Source organism: Ursus arctos, unplaced genomic scaffold, assembly GCF_023065955.2.
Source record: "Ursus arctos isolate Adak ecotype North America unplaced genomic scaffold, UrsArc2.0 scaffold_183, whole genome shotgun sequence".
NCBI lineage: Eukaryota > Metazoa > Chordata > Mammalia > Carnivora > Ursidae > Ursus > Ursus arctos.
The window spans coordinates 26711-51731 of NW_026622856.1; the positions used below are offsets into that span (position 1 = coordinate 26711).

Here is a 25021-nt window from a genome sequence, read left to right on the forward strand (position 1 = left end):
AAAATAGGTATGTAACATTATGTAAGTTTCGGGTGACTTGTATATGTTTCACATCTGTCAAGATTACAAAGGATCACCATCACAAGTCTAGTTACCATCTGCCACCATACACTTGACCCCCTTCACCTATTTTGCCCATCCCTCACTAACATTCTTCTTAAATTAAGAGATAATTAAGTCTGGATATTGAAGAAGTTATCTATCCAGGTTAGTTATTCTACTCCTAAATTCAGTCTTGTTCTCCTTGAGTCTCTGTTTAAACATCATCAATGGCGATGTCGGTAGAACACATTCAGTACTTGGAAGTCTTGTTCTTTCTCTTCTGTAGTTATCAGTACACTCAAAAAATTTCCAGAATGGGCAGTAGAAACATTTCTGTGGGTAAATTGGCTTAAAGGAAAGAATATAGTTAACTTAAACCACTTATTTTGCAAATTCATGAATGTTTCTCATGGGTTATTCAAATTTAAATTTAATTTAACTTAGCCTCAAAAAACATCAATGGTCTCTTACTTCTTTGCGAGAAATACAATGCGTTTTACTGTGTCTTTGAAGGCATCTTTCACTTGTTTGTTTCGAAGTGTATAAATGAATGGATTAAGCAAAGGGGCAACTGAAGTAGTGAGCACAGACACTACTTTATTAATAGCTACTCCTTCCTTTGCTGAAGGTTTGACGTAGATGAAGATACAGCTGCCATAAGTGATGGAAACCACAATCATATGGGAAGAGCAGGTGGAAAAGGCCTTTTTCCTCTGCTGGGCAGAAGGGAATCTTAGAATGGCCTTGATGATGTAGGTATAGGAGAGGACTACACACACTAAGGTAATAATGAGCGTCAGGCCTGCAAAACTCAAAACTATCCTCTCTATTAACACTGTGTCTGAGCAGGTTATCTGTAAAATAGGAGATGTATCACAGCCAAAATGATCAATCACATTGGAGTCACAGAATCCCAGCTGGAGGCCCATGCCAAGAGGTGGGAGGATGATTAACAGGCTGGCAAACCCACAGCAGAGAACAAGGGTAGTGCAGACTCTGCTGCTCATGATGGTTGTGCAGTGCAGGGGCTTACAAATGGCCACATAGCGGTCATAGGACATGGCGGCAAGGAGAAAAAATTCTGTTGCTCCAAAGAGGACAACAAAAAATAATTGGGTGGCACAAGCATTATAGGTAATGGTATTATCTCCAGTTGTCATAGTATACAGGAACCTGGGAATACAGACAGTGGTGAATGAGACTTCTAAGAAAGAGAAATTCCGGAGGAAAAAATACATGGGAGTTTTCAGATGGGAATCCAAAAGTGTGAGGGTGATAATGATGAGGTTTCCAGTCACACTCAAAGTGTAGGTGAGAAACAAAAATACAAAAAGCAGAACTTGTATTTTTGGGTCATCTGTCAATCCCAGCAGGATGAATGTTGTTACTGTTGTATGATTTCTCATCACTGCCTTGCACCAAGTCAAGAGGGATTCTGCCTGGAGAGAGAAGTGTCATAAGAAGCTAGTATTGGGACCTGAAGGAAAACATCCTGGCAAGCCTGCTCACATGCACTTTCTCCTTTTACGTAATTCCATTGGTTAACCTAGAGACATCTGTAGGATATATCTAGTACGGATCTTGTGCTTATAACTCTCTAACTAGAAAGCATATTTACAAAGATGTCAAATAAAAGCAAAACAAAACATAAATCATATGTCTGATTTGCAGTTTCTCAGCAATATTGCCTTGTTGTGCAGATTTGATTCGTCCTTATCCTGGAGACAGTTGTGTCAGTTTTCAATTTTTCCCCCCACCCTTATTTTCCTTGGTTTTTCCACACCATACTGAAATGGTCCATTTTCAAAACCAAGAAGGATCTGTTAATTAGTATTTTTGGTGTGTTTTAAAATTAAGACTTATTTTTTTTAGAGCAATCTTAGGATTACAGCAAAATTGAGGGGCAGGTACAGAGATATCCCATATACCTCCTGCCTTTACAAATGCATAGCCTCCTGTGTTATCAGCATCCCCCCCCAGAGTGTTACCTTTGACATTGACACATCAGAGTCCATAACTTATATCACAGTTCACTCTTGTACATTCTAAGGGTTTGGACAGATGTTTAACTAGTATTTTATATTGATCATCTTCTGTTACGCTGAATTTTAACAGTAGCGCATTCATTTATAGTTAGTTCTGCTCTTTTCACTTTGAATTATTTCTAAATAGGGGGATAAAAAATTTAAAATACAAAGATATAGTTTTGGTTTTCACCCTGTGTGTAGGCAAGTGGAAGCATTTTTGAGCCAGTACGGGAGGCTTAGGCAGAGGTTTCCTAAAGTGGTTTAAAGAACTTTTTTCTGGAACTTGAATATAAGCCCAATTTATTCATACTTTATACATAAGTCCTGTTGTGGTGCTTTGGGCCATGGATGGAGTCCAGAGGCTGTGATCTGTGGTATTGTTTCTTTGCCAGTCTGCTCAGTCTGACCAACCCCGTGTTCTTCACAGCACTTAGCCTTTGGAATCTGTCTTAGGGTTTATCTCAGGGACCTCTTCGAACAACTTCTGCTACTTCCCACTTCAACTTTCCTCACGAATAAACCAGCTCCCTAACCCTGCTACTTGTTTTCTGGCTTTTGATATACGTGACTTGGCCAAGCAACATCCAGAAACAAATGGACACGTGGGAGCCAGTCTTCACAAGCACATTGTAAAGTGCCTTACCTTTCTCAGTGACATTGGTCACTATCTACTTCTGCGCCTCCCATGAATGTTAAGACTCCCTGTGCTCCCAATTTACATTTTCCCCCAGAAATCCCATTAGATAGGTGCTCAGGAATTTCGCCTGCTCCTTCATGTCAAAACAGCCTCACTGAGATTCGTATTTCAAGCAGCTGCTCTTAGGTATCCATTCTGTAAAAGAAGATTCAGTAAATGCATTCTCACTGGAGATATCAATAGTTAATAATAACTTAACATATTAGCCTATAATATGTCTTGGGGTTTTATTGGAGGGAATTGATTGTTATATGAGCAAATTTAGCCATAACTCTAGTGTTTGTAGGGAAATCCTATACTTCTACACGTGTGAGAGTAAAAACCAATTTCTTATGTTTTAAACAACTGTTCCTGTTTTATCCAGTGTATGTTTTCTGAATAGAGAATCAAAATTACATTAGGTTACTCTTGTATTGCTCAAGTAAATAATCAACATTTATTCGTTCAACTAAATATCTAATAAGCCTGTTATTTAAAGAACACAATATCAGAGCCTGGAGCGCCAGTCATTAACAAGTTGCTCCCTCAAGCAGCTTTCAGGCTACTGCAATGTTTAAAATGCTTAATATAATACGTGTTAACCTTCAGCGGCACTGCTTTTAATTCAGGAGGCTCGTTAAATAAACCCTACTTTTGGTAATGCAGTTAAGCCTGTGGGGCAGATCCTTCGTTTTGGCTTTCACCAGCAATCATACTGACATTCTCTGTCATATTGGGAAAATTTCTCTGGGAGACTAAAACTTATTTATTTAAGTTTGAATTCGGATCAATTAAAATTTGAAACAATTTCATCAAATAAATCATAAAATTTGCCACCCTCTTCCTATAAGTAGTGTTTTCAATTAATGTTCACAGGTAGGCCTTGAAGACTTATCTATGCAAAACTACCTACCCCACTGGCACTTTGGGGGTTCGATGAGTGACTGTGAGTCAGTTTATTCTTTCATCGACTCCCTATGTGGTGGATATATTTGAGATACTTTGACCCTCCCTGTGTTTGGAACAAACCTCATTCGGTCTTCATTCGGGACAGAGGGTGCCCGTGGACTGGATAGAAGAGACGCAAGAGGAGTAAATGCTGCTACCACCACCACCCCTACCCCCTCCAAGGAAAAGTGTTGAAAAGCACCTAAATAACAGAGAATAAGGGGAGGTTCCCTGAAAGGTAATTTATCATTCTGATATTATTTGATTTCTGTGACACTAATGGATATTATTGGGTGGCAGTGTCTTTTCTCTTGCCCTTTATTTTTCTATCTCTTTTTTTTTAAGAGTTTATTTATTTATTTGACAGAGATAGAGACAGCCAGCGAGAGAGGGAACACAAGCAGGTGGAGTGGGAGAGGAAGAAGCAGGCTCATAGCGGAGGAGCCTGATGCGGGGCTCGATCCCAGAACGCCGGGTTCACGCCCTGAGCCGAAGGCAGACGCTTAACAACTGAGCCACCCAGGCGCCCCTATTTTTCTATCTCTTAAGCTTCCTCAACTTGGGGCGTGTGGGTGGCACAGTTGGCTGAGACTCTGACTCCTGGTTTCCACTCGGGTCAGGATCTCAGGGTTGTGAGATGGAGCCCGTGTCAGGCTCTGCACTGGGTGTGGAGCCTGCTTAAGATTCTCTCTCTCCCTCTCCTTCTGCCCGCCCCTGCCCTGCTCTCTCTCTAAAAAAGAAAAAAAAAAAAAGAAAGAAAAAAAAAAAGAGCTTCCTTAACTCATAGTTGTAAAATAGCCATGGCAGAAAATTCTAATTTCATGTCCTTCAGAATAACGACCTATCAGAAATGATTGCTAAATACTTTTCTGCAGTATCAATTATAACGAACCGAACTCCAGATTTTAAAAACTGACTGTGCTCACCCCTGCCTGTGTTTGGAGAATTCGGAAAAATAAGTCATGACAATTACTTACTTTTCTGACAGTTCTTTGTCAGGGGCCCTTGAGGGAACTACAATCTGAGCAGCATTCAGTTGGTGAGGAGCTGTGTGTATACTTCTGTTCCCACTCTCATATTCCATCCATCACAGCCCCCGGCCTCACCCTCCACACAAGCGCATGTGTGTACACACACACCCTCTCACAGGCAGGCCTGACAGCTGACAGACCTTTCCTACACGTCCATGGCTCCCGATGTAATGAGCCCTGGTTCAGTCTCTGCTTCTCTCACCAAGGCCATAAAATGGCACCAATACTAGATTTCACATTTGCTCTGTTCATTTAAAGGAAGAAAAGATGCAGAGGTAAGGAAGCTTCTCTCTGGTTTTGTCAGAGTGGCACATCTGATCTTTCTGGGCAGGGAGGCAGGCTTCCCTGCAAATTCTATAATAACAACATTCCTTTTATATGTTTAGTTTGTTAGCAGTGCACAGGGAACACCTGAGTGAACAACAAAACAGTCCTTGGTGACCCAGTTTCAGAAGTTACTAATGAATCAGTGGCAGTCTAATCAGCAATGTAAAAACACATGTAGCAGTGGGAACAATGTCTTCAGAGACACTGAGGATGGTCTGATGCCATCTGAATTCCGTTTGGATTTCTCAGTTGAATGTCTATATTTCTCCTAGAATTAGACATTCTGGCACTTTGGATATATCATGAATTATTTATCTTTCACATAAATCTTAAATTAAAAAAACCCCAAACTATCCTCATTTTACAGAAGAAGTAACTGAGGAGCAGAGGAATGACTGGTCAGAATGACCCACAGCCGTGGTGCATGTTTGGATGAGAAGATGCTGCTTCTTCCTCCATGCTACTCTAGCTATTTGTTCCCATATTTAAGAGACTTACCCACATTTAATTTTCAAACTTGATGTTCTTTTAGTGCTACCTGGCCTCTATTTTCATCGTTTCTCCTTCTACTTAAGACTTTTCAGGTAGGCAATGAAACTACTTTTGGTATTTGAAGCAATGGAGTTTTGCATCCCAAATACTGAGTAAACAATTGCCTGGTTCCGGGATATGTTTCTGGTTTTGCTATGGTTTCTTACTGCCCAGTGAACTTGAATAGAGATTTGCCTTTGACTCTCTCTGCTGTCATTTCTGGACACTCTTACTCTTGCTGCTCATATTGTTCCCGGTGTCAAATGATGGAGCAGAGATGTGTTCCTCCTGCCCCCACTGAAGCAGGTGTCTTTGGTGTCCTTGTACTCAGTCCAGCTGGTGCTCCTGTGCTGAGGTTTCTCACACTGTCAAGCCACGTCTCATCACACTTCTGTCATCCCACTGTTGCTAGAGAGTGATTGAAAACCTTCCCTGGCAGAGGGGGTAGGCTGGGGAGAAAGGAGATCTCTCTCTCCATTTAGAGTAAATTTTTGAAGGATGTCCTGATGGGCTATGGCAGGGACTGGTAATGCCCTGTCTGGTATTTCTCTTCCCTTTTCCATCAACTGAACCTCTATTTTATACAGGGTGCAAAGTGCCCAGAAAACATACTACTCAGCCTCTCTTATACTTGGTATGGCTATGTGACTAAGATTATGGCCAATGATACACATTATGATTATTTTAATCACTTTTGTTGCTACAGAGCCATTAATTTCCCTACAAATAGTGTTTTAGCTGCATCCCACAAATTTTGATATTTGTTTCCCAGTCATAGGTGTTTCTCAGGAAAATTTGTCACTGATTTTTTTTTAAAGATTTTATTTATTTATTCGACAGAGATAGAGACAGCCAGCTAGAGAGGGAACACAAGCAGGAGGAGTGGGAGATGAAGAAGCAGGCTCATAGCAGAGGAGCCTGATGTGGGGCTCGATCCCATGACGCCCGGATCATGCCCTGAGCCGAAGGCAGATGCTTAAGCGCTGTGTCACCCAGGCGCCCCTTGTCACTGATTTCTAATTTAATTCCTTTTGGCCAGATAACATACTTTGTATACTTTGAATCATTTAAAATTTAACAAGGCTTGTTTCAGAGCCCTGAATATTACCTAATTTGGCAAATATTACTTGTGAATCTTAGAACAGTTCTGCTCTTTGTTTTTGTTCTGTAAATGTCAGATCATGGTGATAGATAATGTTGTCTTCTGTATACTTTATGGATTTCTGGGTAATGATTCAGTTAATTATTGAGACAGTCATGTTGACATTTCTTACTATAATTGTGTTTTTTTTCTTTTTTCTCCTGGCTGTTTTATCAGCTTTTGTGGCATGTATTTTGAAGCTCTTTATTATGTGCATAAGCATTTACAGTAGTTAAATTTTCTTGTTTTCTTTTTTTAAAAAAGATTTTATTTATTTATTTATTAGAGACAGTGAGAGAAAGAGAGAGAAGGATCATGGGGCAAACGGAGAGGGAGAAGCAGATTCCCCAGTGAACAGGGAGACTGATGTGGGACTCGAACCCAGGACTCTGGAATCATGACCTGAGCTGAAGGCAAATGCTTAACCAACTGAGCCACCCAGGTACCCAGCAGTTAGGATTCCTTGAAAGAGCTCATTCCCTTCAGAGGAGATGGGACCCAGGGCTGTGTCACCACAGAACTTCCCCAGTGCTTTGGTGTCATTGCTAATGGCTCCGTGGACCAAATTGTAGCTGCAGTACGTGTCAGGCTCCAGGGCAAACTTCCTAATTTGGCAAATATTACTTGTGAATCTTAGAACAGTTCTGCTCAGTGAGATCACCTCACTTTCAATAAGACTCATCACAGGTGTAATTTTATATTTTTTGTTTGAGTGCAAGCAGTTCTGGGTCCGTTTTTGCTCCCACCAGGTTGAGTTCCATGCTTGGGACACAGCAGTTGGTCAATAAATATTTGCTGGCTGCATACTGGAGGACATTGCCTAGGTTCCTGAGGGCATCCCTGGCAGGGATTGGTACCTGGTCCCAGGGCTCAGTGATGTCCCATTGTGACAATTTCTGCCTTTTAAGTTTAGTGTTGAAATAATTTACATTTGATATGATTGTTGATATGCTTAGATTTGAATCTAATATACTATCTGTTCCCTATTATTTGTATTTTTTCTTTGTTTCTTTTTCTTCTTTTTCTACTTTCTTTGAGATTAATTCTCTTTGATTCCCTTTGGTGACCTATTTGCTATAAACATTTATGTTATTTTTGGATTTCTTTATATTATACATACTGAACTTATCACAGTCTACCTTCAATTGATGATATATCACTTCATATATGTAATTAAGAACCATACAAGTGTGACTTCTATGTTTACCCTCCTGGGCTTTGCCCTCATACATTTAATTTTTATGTATGTTATAAACCCCACAAAATAGTGGAGAAATTTAATCTGCCTTTCTGGGTAGAATGTAAAGTGTTGCAACCACTGTGAAAAACAACACAGAGATTCCTGAAAAAATTAAGCATTGAATTGACCATACAATCCAATAATTCCACTTCTTAGCATACACTTAAAACAATTGAAAGCTTCAGATTGAACTAATATTTGTACCCCAGTACTCATAGCAGCTTTCTTTGCCATAACCAAAAGATAGAAGCACCAAAATGTCCACTGATCAATGAGCGGATAAAGAAAATGTAGCAGATACATGGAAAGGAATATTATTCAGCCTTAAACAAGAATGGAATTCTGACACATCCTACAACATGGATGAAACTTGAAGATGTTATGCTAAATGAAATAAGCTGGACACAAAACTAAAATACTGTATGATTCCACTTATGTGAATTACCTAGAATAGTCAAATTCATAGATATAAAAAGTAGAATAGTGGTTGCCAGAGGCTGGGTGTAGGGGTGAATGGGGTATTATTGTTTAATGGGCATAGACTTTAAGTTTGGGCAGATGAAAAACTTCTGGAGAAAAATGTTGCCATGGCTGATGTCAGAGACATTACTCCCTGTGCTCTCATTTAGGACTTTTATTGTTTCAGGTCTTACATTTAGGTCTTCAGTCCATTTTGAGTTTATTTTTGTGTATGGTGTTAGCGAGTTTCATTCTTTTACAGGTAGCTGTCCAGTTTTCTGAGCACCATTTGTTGAAGAGACTGTCTTTCCCCCCATTGGATATTTTTGCTTCCTTTGTCATACGTTAATTGACTTGTAATGTGAGTTTATTTCTGAGCTCTTTATTCTGCTCTATTGATCTGTGTGTCTATTTTTGTATCAGTACTATACTCTCTTGATTACTACAGCCTTGTAGTATATCCAGCTTTGTTTTTCTTTCTCAAGATTGCTTGGGCTATTTGGGTTCTTTTGTGGTTCCATACAAATTTTTGTTTTGTTTATTCTAGTAAAAAAATACTGTTGGTATTTTGATAAAGATTGAATTGAATCTGTACATTGGTTTGGGTAATATGGATATTTTAACAATGTTCATTCTCCCAGTCCATGAGAATGGAATATCTTGAATATCTTTCCATTTGTCTCATTTTCAATTTCTTTCATCAATGTTTTATAGTTTTCAGAGTACAGATCTTTCACTTCTTTTTTTTAAAGATTTTTATTTATCTTTTTGAAAGAGGGTGAGAGTGAGAGAGCTCACTGAGGGAGAGGGAGAAACAGACTCCCCCCTGAGCAGGGAGCCTGATGTGGGGCTCGATCTCAGGACCCTGAGATCATGATCTGAGCTGAAGGCAGACGCTTAACTCACTGGGCCACCCAGGCACTCTGGATCTTTCACTACTTTAGTTAAGTTTATTCTGAGGAATTTTATTATTTTGGTGCAATTGTAAATGAAATTGTCTTCTTAATTCTCTTTCTGCTACTTCCTTATTAGTGTATAGAAACATTGCCTCTTTCTGGGTATTAATTTTGTGTCCTGTCACCTTACTGAATTCATTTATTACCTGTAGTAGTTTTTTGGTGGAGTCTTTAGGATTTTCTGTGTATAGTATCATTTTGTCTATGATGAGTGACAGTTTAGCTTCTTCTTTACCAATGTGGATGCCTCTTATTTCTTTTTCTTGTCTGATTGCTGTGGATAGGATTTCTAGTACTATGTTGAATAAAAGTGGTGAGAATGAACATCCTTGTCTTCTTCCTGATCCTAGCTGAAAGCTCCCAGCTTTTCACCACTGAGGATGATATTAGCTGTGGGTTTTCATACATGGCCTTTATTATGTTGAGGTATGTTCCCAAAACCCATTTTGTCGAGATGTTTTACCATGAATGGATGTTGAATTTTGTCAAATGCTTTTTCTGCATCTATTGAGATGATCATATGATTTTTATCCTTCATTTTGCTGATGTGGTGTATCATGTTGATTTGTGAATATTGAACCATCCTTGCATCCCAGGAATAGATCCCTCGTGATTGTGGTGAATGATCCTTTTAATATTGTTGAATGTGGCTCGCTAACATTTTGTTGAGAATTTTTGGATCTATGTTCATCAGAGAGATTGGCTTGTACTGTTTTTTGTTTTTGTTTTTGTTTTTTTTTTTTTTTTTTTTTTTTTTGATGGTGTCTTTGGTTTTGGTATCAGGGTAATGCTAGCCTCATAAAATGTATTTGGAAGCTTTTCTTTCTCTTCTTCTTTTTTTTTTTTTTGTTGAATAGTTTGAGGAGAATAGGTACTATCTCTTTAGATGTTTGGGAGACTTTTAGATATTTCTCCTAACACAAGGGAAATAAACTAGTGGAACTCCATCAGAATAAAAAGGTTTTGCACAGTGAAGGAAACCATCAACAAAACAAAAAGGTAAGCTACTGAATGGGAGAAGATACTTGCAAATGATAGATTTGATAAGGGGTTAATATCCAAAATATATAAAGAACTTATACAACTCAACAAAAACTCCCAGACAATCCAATTAAAAAACGTCCAGAGGACTGGAATAGATATTTTTTCAAAGAAGGCATACAGATATCCAACTGACACCTGAAAAGATGCTCAGCATCACTAATCATCAGGGAAATGCAAATAAAAATCCGATGAAATAGCACATTACACCTGTCAGAATGGCTAAAAAAACACACAGGAAATAGCAAGTGTTGGTGAGGATGTGGAGAAAAAGGAGCCCTCATACAGTGTTGGGAATGCAAATTGGTGCAGCCACTGTGGAAAACAGTATGGTGGTTCTTCAAAAACTTAAGAATAGAAAAGCCGTATGACGTAGTAATTCCACTGCTGGGTATTCACCCAAAGTAAACAAAAACACGAATTAAAAAAGATATACACACCCCTGTGCTTGTTGCAGCATTATTTACAATAGCCAAGGTATGGAAAAAACCTGTCTCCATCAATAGATGAATGGATACGGAAGAGGTGGTGTATATAGAAACAATAAAATATTATGCAGTCATAAAAAAGGATGAGATTGTGCCATTTGAGATAACATAGATGGACATAGAGGGTAAGTAAGACTGAGAAAGACAAATACCATATGATTTCACTCATAATTGGAAATCTAAAACAAACAAATGAATACACAAAGCAGAATCAGATCTATAAATACAGAAAAGAAACTAATGGTTGCCAGAAAGGAGGGAAGTGGGGGGGCTGGGCAAAATGGATGAAGGGGAGTGGGAGATACAGGCTTCCAGTTATGGAATGAATACGTCATGAGAATAAAAGATGCAGCATAAGCAATATAGTCAATGATATTGTAATAGTGTTAAATGGTGATGAATGGTAGTATACTTGTGGTGAGCATAGCATAGTGTGTAAACTTGTCAAATCACTACATTGTACCTCTGAAACTAATGTACCATTGTGTGTCAAAGTAGTCTCAAACATTTTTCTAAAAAAGTTCTGGAGATAGATGGTGGTAATGATGGTGATGTGGATGTTCCTAATGCCAACAATGAACTGTATACTTAAAAATAGTAAAAATGGTGAATTTTACATTATATATATTTTTCCACAATATAAAAATGAATGTTAAAAAACAGAATGATAAAGCACTCCACAGAACATTTTATTTTGGCTGTAAACTCTCAATTATAATTTTGGTTAATTTAAATAATAAGGGAAGACCTCATATATTTACCCAAGTTGTTATCTTTCCTAGTGCTCTTTATTACTTTTGGCAGGTGCATGTTTCTGTCTGGCATCAATTTCTATCTGAGAAATTTCCTTAACATTTCTTGAAAACAGGTCTGCTGGTGATGAATTCTTTTAGGTTTTCTATTTCTGAAAATTCTCTATCTCACCTTCAATTCTGGAAAATATTTTTGCTGATTATAGACTTCTAGGTTGCCACTTTATTCCTACTTTAAAGCTTCTGCTCTACAGTCTTCTGTCCTACATTTTATCCATCAAGAAGTAAGCTGTCATTCTTTTATTTTCTCTATTTTATGTAGTAAGATTTTATTCTTTGCTTTTAAGTAATTTTAGATATTTTTGTGCCTTCATGTTTGTTATGGTTAGGTTTTGCTGAGCATGTCTGGTCAGTGGATTTATATTTTCTCTTTTTTTGAATTTACAGTATTTCAAAATGTTTTCACTAATTTCTTCAAATACTTTTTGTGTCCTTCCTTTCTCCTTTCTTGAGGAGACTCTAATTATATGATTTATTAGGCCTCTTGAATTTGTGTCACAATTCCCTACTGTTCTGTTAAAAAATTTTGTTTCTTTTCTTTGTATATTTTTTGTTTTTTTTTTTAATGATTTTTTATTATATTATGTTAGTCACCATACAGTACGTCCCCGATTTCCAATGTAAGGCTCGATGATTCATTAGTTGTGTATAACACCCAGTGCACCATGTAATAGGTGCCCTCCTTACTACCCATCACCGGTCTATCCCAACCCTCACCCCCCTCCCCTCTGAGGCCCTCAGTTTGTTTCTCATAATCCATAGTCACTCATGCTTCATTCCCCCTTCTGATTACCCCCCCTTTCTTTATCCCTTTCTTCCCCTACCAATCATCCTAGTTCTTATGTTCCATAGATGAGAGAAATCATATGATAGTTGTCTTTCTCTGCTTGACTTATTTCACTTAGCATTATCTCCTCCAGTGCCGTCCATGTTGTAGCAAATGTTGAGAACTCGTTCTTTCTGATAGCTGAGTAATATTCCATTGTATATATGGACCACAACTTCTTAATCCTGTCATCTGTTGAAGGGCATCTCGGCTCCTTCCACGATTTAGCTATTGTGGACATTGCTGCTATGAACATTGGGGTGCATATGGCCCTTCTCTTCACTACGTCTGTATCTTTGGGGTAAACACCCAGTAGTGCAATGGCTGGATCATAGGGTAGCTCAATTTTTAACTTTTTAAGAGACCTCCACACTGTTTTCCAAAGTGGCTGTACCAACTTGCATTCCCACCAACAATGTAGGAGGGATCCCCTTTCTCCACATCCTCTCCAACAATTGTTGTTTCTTGCCTTGTCTATTTTTGCCATTCTAACTGGCGTAAGGTGGTATCTCAGTGTGGTTTTGATTTGAATTTCCTTGATGGCTAATGATTTTGAACATTTTTTCATGTGTCTGTTAGCCATTTGTATGTCTTCATTGGAAAAGTGTCTGTTCATATCTTCTGCCCATTTTTTGATTTGTTTATTTGTTTCTCGTGTATTGAGTTTGAGAAGTTCTTTGTAGATCTTGGATACCAGTCCTTTCTCTGTAGTGTCATTTGCAAATATATTCTCCCATTCCGTGGGCTGCCTCTTAGTTTTTCTGACTGTTTCCTTGGATGTGCAGAAACTTTTAATCTTGATGAAGTCCCATAAATTCATTTTATCTTTTGTTTCTCTTGCCTTTGGGGATGTGACATGAAAAAGGTTGCTTTGGCCAATCTCGTAGAGATTGCTGCCTATGTTCTCCTCTAGAATTTTGATGGATTCCTGTCTCACATTGAGGTCTTTCATCCATTTGGAGTTTATTTTTGTGTATGGTGTGAGAGAGTGGTCAAGTTTCATTCTTTTGCATGTAGCTGTCCAATTTTCCCAGCACCATTTATTGAAGAGACTGTCTTTTTCCCACCGGATGTTGTTTCCTGCTTTATCAAATATTAGTTGCTCAAAGAGCCGAGGGTCCATTTCTGGGTTCTCTATTCTGTTCCATAGGTCTATGTGTCTGTTTTTGTGCCAGTACCATGCTGTCTTTGTGATCACAGCTTTGTAGTACAGCTTAAAATCCGGCATTGTGATGCCCCCAGCTTTGTTTTTCCTTTTCAACAGTTCCTTGGAGATTTGGGGCCTTTTCTGTTTCCATAGAAATTTAAGGACTATTTGTTCCAGTTCTTTGAAAAATGTCCTCGGTATTTTGATCGGGATAGCATTGAAAGTGTAGATTGCTCTGGGTAACATGGACATTTTAACTATGTTAATTCTTCTGATCCATGAGCATGGAATATCTTTCCATCTTTTTATGTCTTCCTCAATGTCTTTCAAGAGTGATTTATAGTTTCTAGAATATAGGTCCTTTACGTCTCCGGTTAAGTTAATTCCAAGGTAATGTATGGTTTTTGGTGCTATTGTAAATGGGATGGATTCCCTAATTTCTCTTTCTTCGGTCTCGTTATTCGTGTATAGAAATGCAACTGATTTCTGAGCATTGATTTTGTATCCCGCCACGTTACTGAATTGCTCTATAACTTCTAATAGTTTGGGAGTGGCTTCTTTTGGGTTTTCCATATAGAGTATCATGTCATCTGTGAAGAGAGACATTTTGACTTCTTCTTTGCCGATTTGAATACTTTTGATCCCTTTTTGTCATCTGATTGCTGTTGCAAGGACTTCTAGTACTATGTCGAATAATAGTGGTGAGAGTGGGCATCCTTGTCGTGTTCCTGATCTTAAGGGAAAGGCTTCCAGCTTTTCCTCATTGAGAATAATATTTGCAATAGGCTTTTCATAGATGGCTTTTATGAGATTGAGAAATGTACCTTCTATTCCTACACTCTGAAGGGTTTTAATCAGGAAAGGATGCTGTATTTTGTCAAATGCTTTTTTGGCATCGATTGAGAGGATCATATCGTTCCTGAGTCTTTTCTTGTTGATATGATGTATCACGCTGATTGATTTGCGAATATTGAACCACGCTTGCATCCCAGGTATGAATCCCACTTGATCGTGATGGATAATCCGTTTAATGTACTGTTGGATTCTATTAGCAAGTATATTGTTGAGGATTTTGGCATCCATATTCATTAGGGAAATCGGTCTGTAATTCTCCTTTTTTAGGGGGTGTTTGCCTGGTTTGGGGATCAAGGTAATATTGACCTCATAGAATGAGTTTGGTAGCTTTCCTTCTGTTTCTCTTTTTTGAAATACCTTTAGGAGAATAGGTATTATTTCTTCTTTGAATGTTTGGTAGAATTCCCCAGGAAAACCATCCGGGCTTGGAGTTTTGTTATTTGGAAGGTTGTTTATCACTGACTCAATTTCTTCATAATTAATTGGCCTGTTTAAGAAATCAGTTTCTTCCTGTTTCAATCTTGGTAGTTTATAGGTTTCCAGGAAGGATTCCATCTCTTCCAGATTGCTTAGTTTTTGGCATATAGCTGTTGAAAAAAATTTCTAATAATCCTTCCAATTTCAATGGTGTTGGTCGTGACCTCTCCTTTTTCATTCATAATTTTTATAATCTGGGTCCTTTCTCCTCTGTTTTGGATAAGTCTTGCCAGTGGTCTGTCAATTTTATTGATTCTCTCAAAGAACCAGCTTCTAGTCCTGTTGATCTGCTCTACTGTACTTCTGGTTTCTGCTTGATTGATTTCAGCTCTAATTTTGGTCAACTGCTTCCTCGTGCATGGTTCTTTGTATATTTTATCCAGAGTTTTACTGTTATTTTTTTCAGTTAACTAAATTTTTATTTGACAGTATCTAACTGATAATAAAACTATTCAACCTATAGTTTCTTATAAAGTATAGTTTTCATCTCTGTAATTTTGACTTGGGTCTTTTAAATAATTTTTATGTTCCTACTTAACACGTTCAATCTTTCTTCTCTCTTCTTCAGCATATGAAGTATAGTTATAATTACTGTTTAACTGTGGTTTGTTTTAATAATATTATCTGTCCCATTTTGGTATCTATTTGTACTGATTGCTCTCATAGATTGCATTTTCTTGCTTTTTTGCATCCTTGGTGAATTTTAGTTGTGTCAGGCCTTATGAATTTTACTTTCTTGGAGGTTGGATATATTTGTATCTCTATGAAGATTTTAGCAGTTTGAACTGGGAGAGCATATATGCTCCCAGTTACTCCATTTTATCTTGAGCCTATTATCGTTTTTTGTTCTTTTCCTCAATATAAAACATTTTCTAAGGTTCTAGATTTTTGAAAATCTAGAATGATTAATAATCATAACTTGCTTCTTTGCTTATTCTAAATATTCCTGTAAACATTTATTTTCTTTAGTTATGATTAAATTTTATCTTCTCTTAAAACTCTTTTTATTTGGTTGCATTATATGTTTGGTCCTTCACCTTACAAAATGAGCAGTACTCTTTGTTACCTAATAGAAGTTTATTATCATTTGGGGTAGATGTTGGTGACAAGAATAGCAGGGAAGGTAGGAGATGAGATGCCATCCAAGATCTTGCAGTCTAGCTTAGACATGAGTCAGCCCCCCCCCAATTAAATGTTGATTTGTAGAAATATCCATAATGCTTTGCAGCCCTCCTATAAGTAGATGGGTTTTGTCACCCCTTGAATGTGTGCTGCCATTATGGCTTGCTTTTACCAAGTAGTTTCTATCATTGAATATTTTAGTGGGAAATGAGAAATATAAGAACTATAACTTTGGATGGTTATTTTGAAGTATCTGGAGACTTGGAGAAAGAGAAGTGATTCTCTCAGGATTTTAAATTTCCATCTCAAGGTATGAAAAAGGAATTAGAAAATTATGATTTCCCTAAAAAACCCCTATATCTCCTATAGCTACAGGATTAAAGCTTTTGGAAACCAATCCAAGTCTAATCTTGTGGATGCAAATTGAATTCACAATCTCCAGGGGTTACCAGAGGACACATATGAGTAGATTTTATTGGAAGCCCTAGAGAAGCAGACACTTATCCTGCTCAAGGGTTTGATCTCTTCTTGCCTGAAAAATGTGTCATGACCTCTTTTGAGGTAGTTTTCTTGCAAGATAATGCTGAACTTGTTTGAGACTTACCCCACCTTATCTCATTGCGTGGTACTTAATAGCAGACTCAAGTTCAAGCAGACTCCAAGGTGTTCAAACATTCCAGACTACAAGGTATGACATAGAAGGAGGTAACATACACACTAAAAGAATTTCAAGATAGCTAATTTATATCAACGAAAACCCATGGAACATCTATGGGAATGGATCATAAGAGTTTTGGAATCAGGGTAAAATGAGAAGTAACATTAGATGTTAATTTAAAAAATCTTTTTAGTTTTCTAATCCTTTGAGAGAAATGCCATCTTTTTAATCGAGTCTTTAAAAGCTTGTTTGACTTGCTTATTCCGTAGTGTGTAAATGAAAGGGTTCATCAAAGGGATGATTGAAGTGTTGAGCAATGACACCACCTTGTTAATGGCCACTCCTTCCTTTGCTGGTTTGATATAGATGAAGATGCAACTTCCATAGGTGATGGAAACTACAATCATGTGGGAAGAACAAGTGGAGAAAGCCTTTTTTCTCTGCTGAGCTGAAGGGAGTCTTAAAATCGTCTTGACGATGTATGTGTAGGACACAATTACACAGACTAGTGTGACTATGAGGGTCAGCACAGCCATGATTAAAATAAGTTGCTCTACAAATTGAGTGTCTGAGCATACAATCTTCAGAAGAGGAGACGCATCACAACCAAAATGGTCAATGAGATTGGAGTCACAGAAATTTAGCTGAACTACCAGGCTAAGTGGTAGGAGTACGACAATTAACCCAATCAGCCAACAGCAAAGGACGAGAATGGTGCATACCCTTTCATTCATGATGGTAGTGTAGTGCAAGGGCTTGCAGATAGCTACATAGCGGTCATAGCACACGGCGGTTAGAAGAAAAAATTCTGTTGCTCCAATGAGGATGATAAAAAATAATTGGATGGCACATGCATTATAGGTAACACTTTTGTCCCCAGTTGTCAGACTGTACAGGAATCGAGGAACACAGACAGTTGTAAATATTATTTCTAAGATGGAAAAATTCCGAAGGAAAAAGTACATGGGTGTTTTGAGGTGAGAGTCTAATAGAGTGAGGAGGATAATGATTAGATTTCCAGCGACAGTGAAAATGTAGGTGAAAAACAGAAATACTGAGAGAAAAACCTGTAGCTGTGGGTCATCTGTTAATCCTAGGAGGATGAATGTTATTGCAGAATGATTTTTCATCACCGTCTTCAGATATATGAGTCTGTATTAATAAACTACAAACCTTGAATCTGAGGAACAGAACATAAAAATAATAGTTCAATAAGCTATGTAAAGAAAAGTAGTCCAGAAAGCTAGCAGAAGCACATTTTTAAACTTTCGTTTGATTGTCAATAATCTGATGTGGAAGTGATTGCATCGTGCTTCATTTCTCTGGACTCTGCTTTACCTTGGTCTTCAGAGTGTGGTTTATAGAAAATATCCCTCTGAAGTTTCATTTCCACTCCAGTTACAGGACCAGTTTTAAAGTAGATAGAAAAATGTCACAGGGATTTCACAGTCCCCTGAGATTAGGGCAGTCATCATGGTATCTCTGGTCCTCAGTGTAGAGAAGGAGATCCATAAATGTTAATAAAGAAAAGAAAATATGTATACAATTTTTATTTCCCCACCTGTCAGGACAGCATATCAGCAAATCATTCTCATACCCTATCATAATATAATACCACCGGTGGCTTAGTTGTATTATTTTGCATGCTTTGTAACACTTGCTCCCTTCAAATAATTTCTTAATCTCCCCAACATCCTGGAAAAGCCACTACTGTGTGGGTGAACTGGGAGCAGTATTACAGAGTTACCATGAAATTTCTTGAGTCCCATATTCCTCTAGAATTTCTTCTTTGCTGTTCTTTTATAATTGGCTGAAATATTCTAGTCTCTGTCCCTCCCTTGTATCAGTTTGACCAGCCTCTGTTTTTGTTTCCTTCCTGAATTCCTGTTTCAACATCCATCTATTGTCTCGCATCCCACCCATCCGAAGCCTTCCCAGAATATTGACAAGTGGGATGTCCTGATGTCCTTCCCAGAGGCTTCCATGATGCATATTGGGGTTCTGTAATTTACACATAGATATTTGAGCTTCCAAATGCCTTCTAAGGCCACTTGCCATCTCCGTTAATAACATAAAATCTGGATCCTTCGAGATGGGCAGACATAAGGGAATACCACCTGGGTAAGGAGTTGATGACTTCTTTGCTGTATTTCCATCCCTTGGGAATGCCACTAATCATTGCTGCCCCTGGCATTGCTCCTCAGCACTCTGGCCCAAGGATAGACTCGGCCTGTGCTAATTTCCCCAAAGAACAGTTATAATCAAGCATTAGTACTTAACGAGGGTTAACTATGACACGGAGAATAGATCAACCTGGTTATTAGGTGTGGATATTCTTAAAAACTAAAAAATCACCATCCTTATAAATTTCCCTACAAAACTGCCTCTCCATGTTGCTTGTTGAGTACTTTCCAGGAAGCTGTTGAGTACTTTCTCATTTCTCACGTTTCCTACCTGTTCATGTACCTTCCTAGCAATGGTGGCAATACTGTTCTAAGAAGTGTCAGAGCTGGACTTTGATCCAGGTCAAACTGGATTAAAATTAAAGTGTTTCCAGGAAATCTGTAATTTTAGGATTTTGGGCAATTGTTTTTCTTTAGTCAATTCTAATAATCGCAAATTAATCAAAATGTTAGCTTTTTGAATATTTCCTAGCCAGAAACAGTATGTCTGGGGCATCTGGATTTCTTTAATAAATGACTAGAATGAAATCTCCTCATGAGACACCATTTATTTTGTAATATGATTTTTTTAATGTGTTGCTCTAAGATATTCCCCACAAAATACCTTAAGTGTTGTTTCCCTCTGTACTTAGGGAAGGCATCATTTCTTTCCATTGAGGAGAGTTGCCATAGTGTGACAGGGGTTACAGATGTATCAGAGGAAAAGGCTGTTGACCTAGGTTTATGGAATAAAGGGTGTCAGCAAATAAATACTGCATACTCATGCAGAGATTGCTTTCCTGGGCTAAGACATAAAGATTTCCTAAGAGCCACACATATTTTCATGTTGGCCAGTATACTGACCCCCAATTAATATCACTGGATGGTATACCGTTACATATCATAGAAATATATAATCTTGTGTCCTCAATTCAGAAGAAATGTCTGAAATGAGATTTTAAATAACTTCACATCATTGGATGATTACTATAAGAGAAAAAGCATCAGCACAAATAAATTATCTTAAATGCTGAAGTTTTAGGCCATAACTATTTTACTTTTTATTATTTTACCTGCTGTCAAGGATAATTTTAAATTATGGAGGGTCGTTATTTATTATTTTCCCCTTTATTTATGTTTTTAAAAGATTTATTTATTTATTTGAGAAAGAGAGAGTGAGTGAGCAGGTGGGGGGTGTGGTAGAGGGAAAGAGAGAGAGGGAATTCTTTTTTTTTTAAGATTTTATTTATTTATTTGACAGAGATAGAGACAGCCAGCGAGAGAGGGAACACAAGCAGGGGGAGTGGGAGAGGAAGAAGCAGGCTCACAGCGGAGGAGCCTGATGTGGGGCTCGATCTCATAATGCCGGGATCACGCCCTGAGCTGAAGGCAGACGCTTAACCGCTGTGCCACCCAGGCGCCCCTCTTTTTTTTTTTTTTTAATGATTTTTTATTATATTATGTTAGTCACCTTACAGTACATCCCCGGTTTCCAATGGAGAGAGGGTATTCTTAAGCAGGCTCCCCACTGAGCACGGAGCCCTACTCAGGATTAATCCCAGGACCCTAAGATCATGCCCTAAGCCAAAATCCAGAGTCAGATGCCTGATCGACTGAGCCACCCAGGTGTCCCATTATTTTCCCCTTTAAGGATAATAACATTACTTGTTCGAATCCTCCATAATAAAATGAGCAGATATTCATTTAATATTCATCTACAACCAATAGAAAAGTGTAAGAAAGGAAGATCTCTTACAATGATATCACATACGGTCCATCATTATTAATATCTTGTATTTATCTACAACCTATTTGTACATACATAGTTATATAATGCAGTTATTTATATTTTGTAAAAATAATATTATATTGAAAATAACATTTGATGCTTTTCTCACTTAACCTCATTTTATCCATTCAATTATTTTCAGAGCACTTATGATGTATTTTCCTCATGTTATTAAATAGTCTTCAAAATACAATTTTACTTGCTTGTCATACCTCAACATGTAAGGAAGAAAATTATAAAATTGATAGCTCTTTTTTAAAAACTCCATATGGCCTTTATTAGAAAGACTCAACTTTATACAAAGGGGGTGAAAATAGACTTGGAACCCAATGGATGGTGTGTAAACTTTCTTTAGTATGAAACCTTTGCATAGAAACTTTTCTGTTTTCCTGGATCACCACTCAGCATTTCATTGAACTCTAATGGTATTCCTTACCTTTTCCTTTCCATCTCCTTTCTCCCTCTCTATTAACCTGGGTCCTCCCCATTAATTCTTTTTTTAAAATTTTTATTCAAATTCAATTTAGTTAACATGTAGTGTATTATTAGTTTCAGGGGTAGAATTTAGTGATTTGATTCCTCAGTTGCATATAACACCCAGTGCTCATTACATCAAGTGCCTTCCTTAATGCCCACCAACCAATTACGCCATCCCCCCCACCTCCCCCCCCAGCAACCCTCAGTTTGTTTCTTTTTTTTTTTTTTTTTAAAGATTTTACTTATTTGTCAGAGAGAGAGAGAGGAACCACAAACTGGGGGAGTGGCAGGCAGAGGAGAAGCAGGCTCTCCCCTGTGCAAGGAACCTGATGCAGGACTTGATCCCAGGACCCTGGGCTCGTGACCTGAGCTGAAGGCAGATGCTTAACTCACTGAGCCACCCAGGCATCCCTGTCAGTTTGTTTCCTATAGTTAAGAGTCTTTTATGTTTGCCTCCCTCTCTGTATCTCACTTTATTTTCCTTCCCTTTCCTTATGCTCATCTGTTTTGTTTCTTAAATTCCACATGAGTGAACATTAAAGTTGCTTCTATTTGTTGTATAATAATGTTTTAGTGGCCATTCTGTATATAAATCGCTTTGCCCTCATCAGATTAATTTCACATTTAAGAACTGGCTAAAAAAAAAATTGAATACAGGGCTTCCCATACTTATTCCCAAACTAGTCCTTTGGAAAATGTGTCCCTGTGTATACTCCCACCATTTGTAAGTGAAAACCTGTTTCCCAAAACCTTGGGGATTTGGGCACTATTATTTTGCATATTGTTTTTAATATTTTTTCCCAGCAAGATAATCCTAACTGGTAATTGTTTCATTGATATTTTTTTCTTTTTCTTGTCTTTTCTTTTTTCTTTTCTTTTCTTTTCTTTCTTTCTTTTTCTTTCTTTCTTTCTTTCTTTCTTTCTTTCTTTCTTTCTTTCTTTCTCTTTCTTTCTCTCGATTTATTTATTTACTTTTTAGAGAGGGAGAGAGAGAGTGGGAGTGTGAGTGGGGTTGGGGGGTAGAGGGAAAGTGAGAGAGAATCTCAAGCACACTCCCTACTGAGTGCGCAGCCCTACGGGGGTGGGTGGGGGCTCAGTCTCACAATCCCGAGATCATGACCTGAGCAGAAACCAAGATTCAGACACTTAACCAACTGAGCCACACAGGCACCCCTCATTGGTATTTTTCTTATAAGTGAGGTACACTTTATTCCAAATAGTCATTTTGGTACAAAATCATCACCATTACATTCCCCTAATCTTATAATGTTTTAAATTAATAACAAAAAAGTACTTATTTTACACTTTTGTGTGGTATTTGACTGAACATACCAGTTAAAAAAAAAAAAGAACATCAGAGGCTCCAAATCCTGCAATGCAGTTTAACCTAATTAATGTGATATTAATTATTATGAATTCTTTTTAGGACTGAGGCAGCCCAAGAGATGGGCTGGAAATGTTCGAGGGTAAGTTAAATAACCATTTAGCAGGATGTTTTAGATGTGTGGTTGCATCTCTGAAGTTATTTCTAGCCCTCATATTCTAAGAGTCTATGAAAAAGGGAGAAATAATTTTTGACATCCTTTTTTTGTTGGCCTTTCTCATGGTAGCACAGCAGTGACTATAATCTCCAGTTGTGTGTGTAGTTGGTCTTATCCTTAATTCTGATCTTTTCCAAGGGCACTGCTTTAAGAATCAGGTTCAGATTCATTATTATGTTATATAGAACAAAACGGCAGTTCAGTGATTACTTTTCACATCCTCTCTGAAAAGGAAAGTACATTTTGTACTGAGAATTTTTAGCAGCAATATCTAAACTCACTGCCTTTATCTAGGAACAGCTTTTATATACCTACCATGATTCCAGTTCTTGAACATTTAGGCACAAAAATGACAAATAGTTCATACTTACTTTCTGGTGGTTCCCCATCATTTTTTGGGAAATTTAATCCAAAGTTCTTTCTTGGGTCTGAAAATCACGGGTGCTAGTGGCTATAATTTTGAGTTAACTTTGCTGTACTTTGAAACTGCACATGTTCTTCTGGGTAGGAGTGCCTGCAAATGCACGGTAATATGCAGGGGTATAGAGAATAGCATCCTTTGCTCTGATTATCACCAAGTCTAAAATGGATCTGATGCGAGTTCCTATCTCTACTCAAGCTACCAAATAATGTTTTCCTGAATTCTGTGACTGAAAGAATGGGCAAACATGGCAAGTAAATGCTAGCAACTCTCCTTGGCTGTGGAAGTGAAGATGGTCTGACCTCTCTGTGCAAAGAAATGGGTTGCTCTATACATTTTCCTTAATAGAAATAGCATGTGCTTTATTGGTTTTACCGGCTCAAGTGCACAGGGAACAATTAAGTAAACAGTGAAAATATCCTTGGAGACTGTATTTGAACCACTAGTGAATCAACAGGGAATTTAACTTTGGTAAACAAATGAAACAAAGCAGAGAAAAGCAAAGAAAAAAATTTAACCAACACCTGTGGGACAATGTCCACAGAGGTAAGAAATGCAATCATACTATTATGATTATGATATCAGTGGCAGGAAAAAAAGTCTGGTGATAAAATGGCAATCTGATTCTCACCGTGTTCTTTTTATAAGGTTGAAATGCTGGGGGTCCTCTGATGATTTCTGTTGTAGGGCATACTCATATGATCTACTCAAGTTAGGCTTCCCCATCTGTCTGGTTATTTGTTCGTAAAGGCTTTATTTTAATGATTAGGAGATTGAGTTAATCACGTAGCTCACCCTTGGGTCCTGTTAGGGTAGACCTAATAATCATTCACAGATTCATTAGTCACTGCTATTTCATAAGTCCACTATTGCTATTTCATGCTCAAATCATGCAGGGAACTTGCTAAACCCAAAGATGTCACTCTGCTTATCGAGAATGCAGGATCTGGGTGTGTTGTGCTCAGTACCCACCATTCTATAATAAGTCCAGAGATCACCACCACTCTTCTGCCATGCTCAGCAGTGCCAGCTTTTCATAAAGCCCGGTAGCTGGGAACTGAGAAATCGGAGCTGAAGTCAGGAATCAGCACGTGCATGTAACTGACTTGGGGGCTCTTGCCCCTAACGTGAGAACTACCCTGCAGGATATGCTGTATTCCTCTGAGAGGAATGTGTATTCTGCTGCTGTTGGGTACAATAGTCTATAAATGTCTGATAGGTCCATTTGGTGTAATATATGGTTCAAGTCCAATGTTTCCTTGCTGATTATCTATCTGGAAGATCTCTCCATTGCAGAAAGGAGGGCATTAAAGTTGGCATTAAAGTCAACTATGATTATTGCATTACTCTCTGTTTTTCACTTCAGATCTGTTCATATTTACTTAATATATTTAGGTGCTGTAATGTTGTGTGCATATATATTTGCAATTGTTATATCTTCCTGATGGATTGACCCATTTGTAATTATAAATTGACCTCTTGCTACTGTTTTTGGCTTGAAGACTATTATGTCTAAGTATAGCTATCTCTGCTTTTTTTTGGTTTCTACTTGCATGGACTATCTTTTTCCAGTCCGTCACTTTGAGCACATATGTGTCCTTAAAGCTGAGTGAATCTTGGGTAGGCAGCATACATTTGGGTTTTTTTTTTTTTTAAACCACCCAGTCACTTCATATCTTTTGATTGGTGAATTAAAACCATTTATATTCAGGGTAATTGTGGACATGTAAGGATTTACTATTGCCATCTTATTAATTACTTTCTAGTTGTTTTGTATTTCTATTGTTTCTTTTTCTTTCTGTTTCTGCCCGCCTTTGTAAATTGTTG

The 25021-nt window shown here is 37.9% G+C and overlaps 2 protein-coding genes across 2 annotated transcripts; both read right to left on the reverse strand.

Moving 5' to 3' along the window:
* Window positions 1–509: 509 nt before the first annotated feature.
* Window positions 510–1448, reverse strand: LOC125282024 (olfactory receptor 6C2-like). Its single transcript, XM_048215944.1, has one exon. It carries the CDS (start codon window positions 1446–1448, stop codon window positions 510–512), a length of 939 nt encoding a protein of 312 aa, XP_048071901.1.
* A 15553-nt stretch (window positions 1449–17001) lies between these two features.
* On the reverse strand, window positions 17002–17934 carry LOC125282026 (olfactory receptor 6C2-like). Its single transcript, XM_048215946.1, has one exon. The coding sequence runs from the start codon at window positions 17932–17934 to the stop codon at window positions 17002–17004; it is 933 nt and encodes a 310-aa protein (XP_048071903.1).
* Window positions 17935–25021: the final 7087 nt, after the last annotated feature.

Excerpts from the sequence above, each read along its gene's own strand:
- LOC125282024 (XM_048215944.1), bottom strand. The coding sequence starts at position 1,448 with ATGAGAAATCATACAACAGTAACAACATTCATCCTGCTGGGATTGACA.
- LOC125282026 (XM_048215946.1), bottom strand. The coding sequence starts at position 17,934 with ATGAAAAATCATTCTGCAATAACATTCATCCTCCTAGGATTAACAGAT.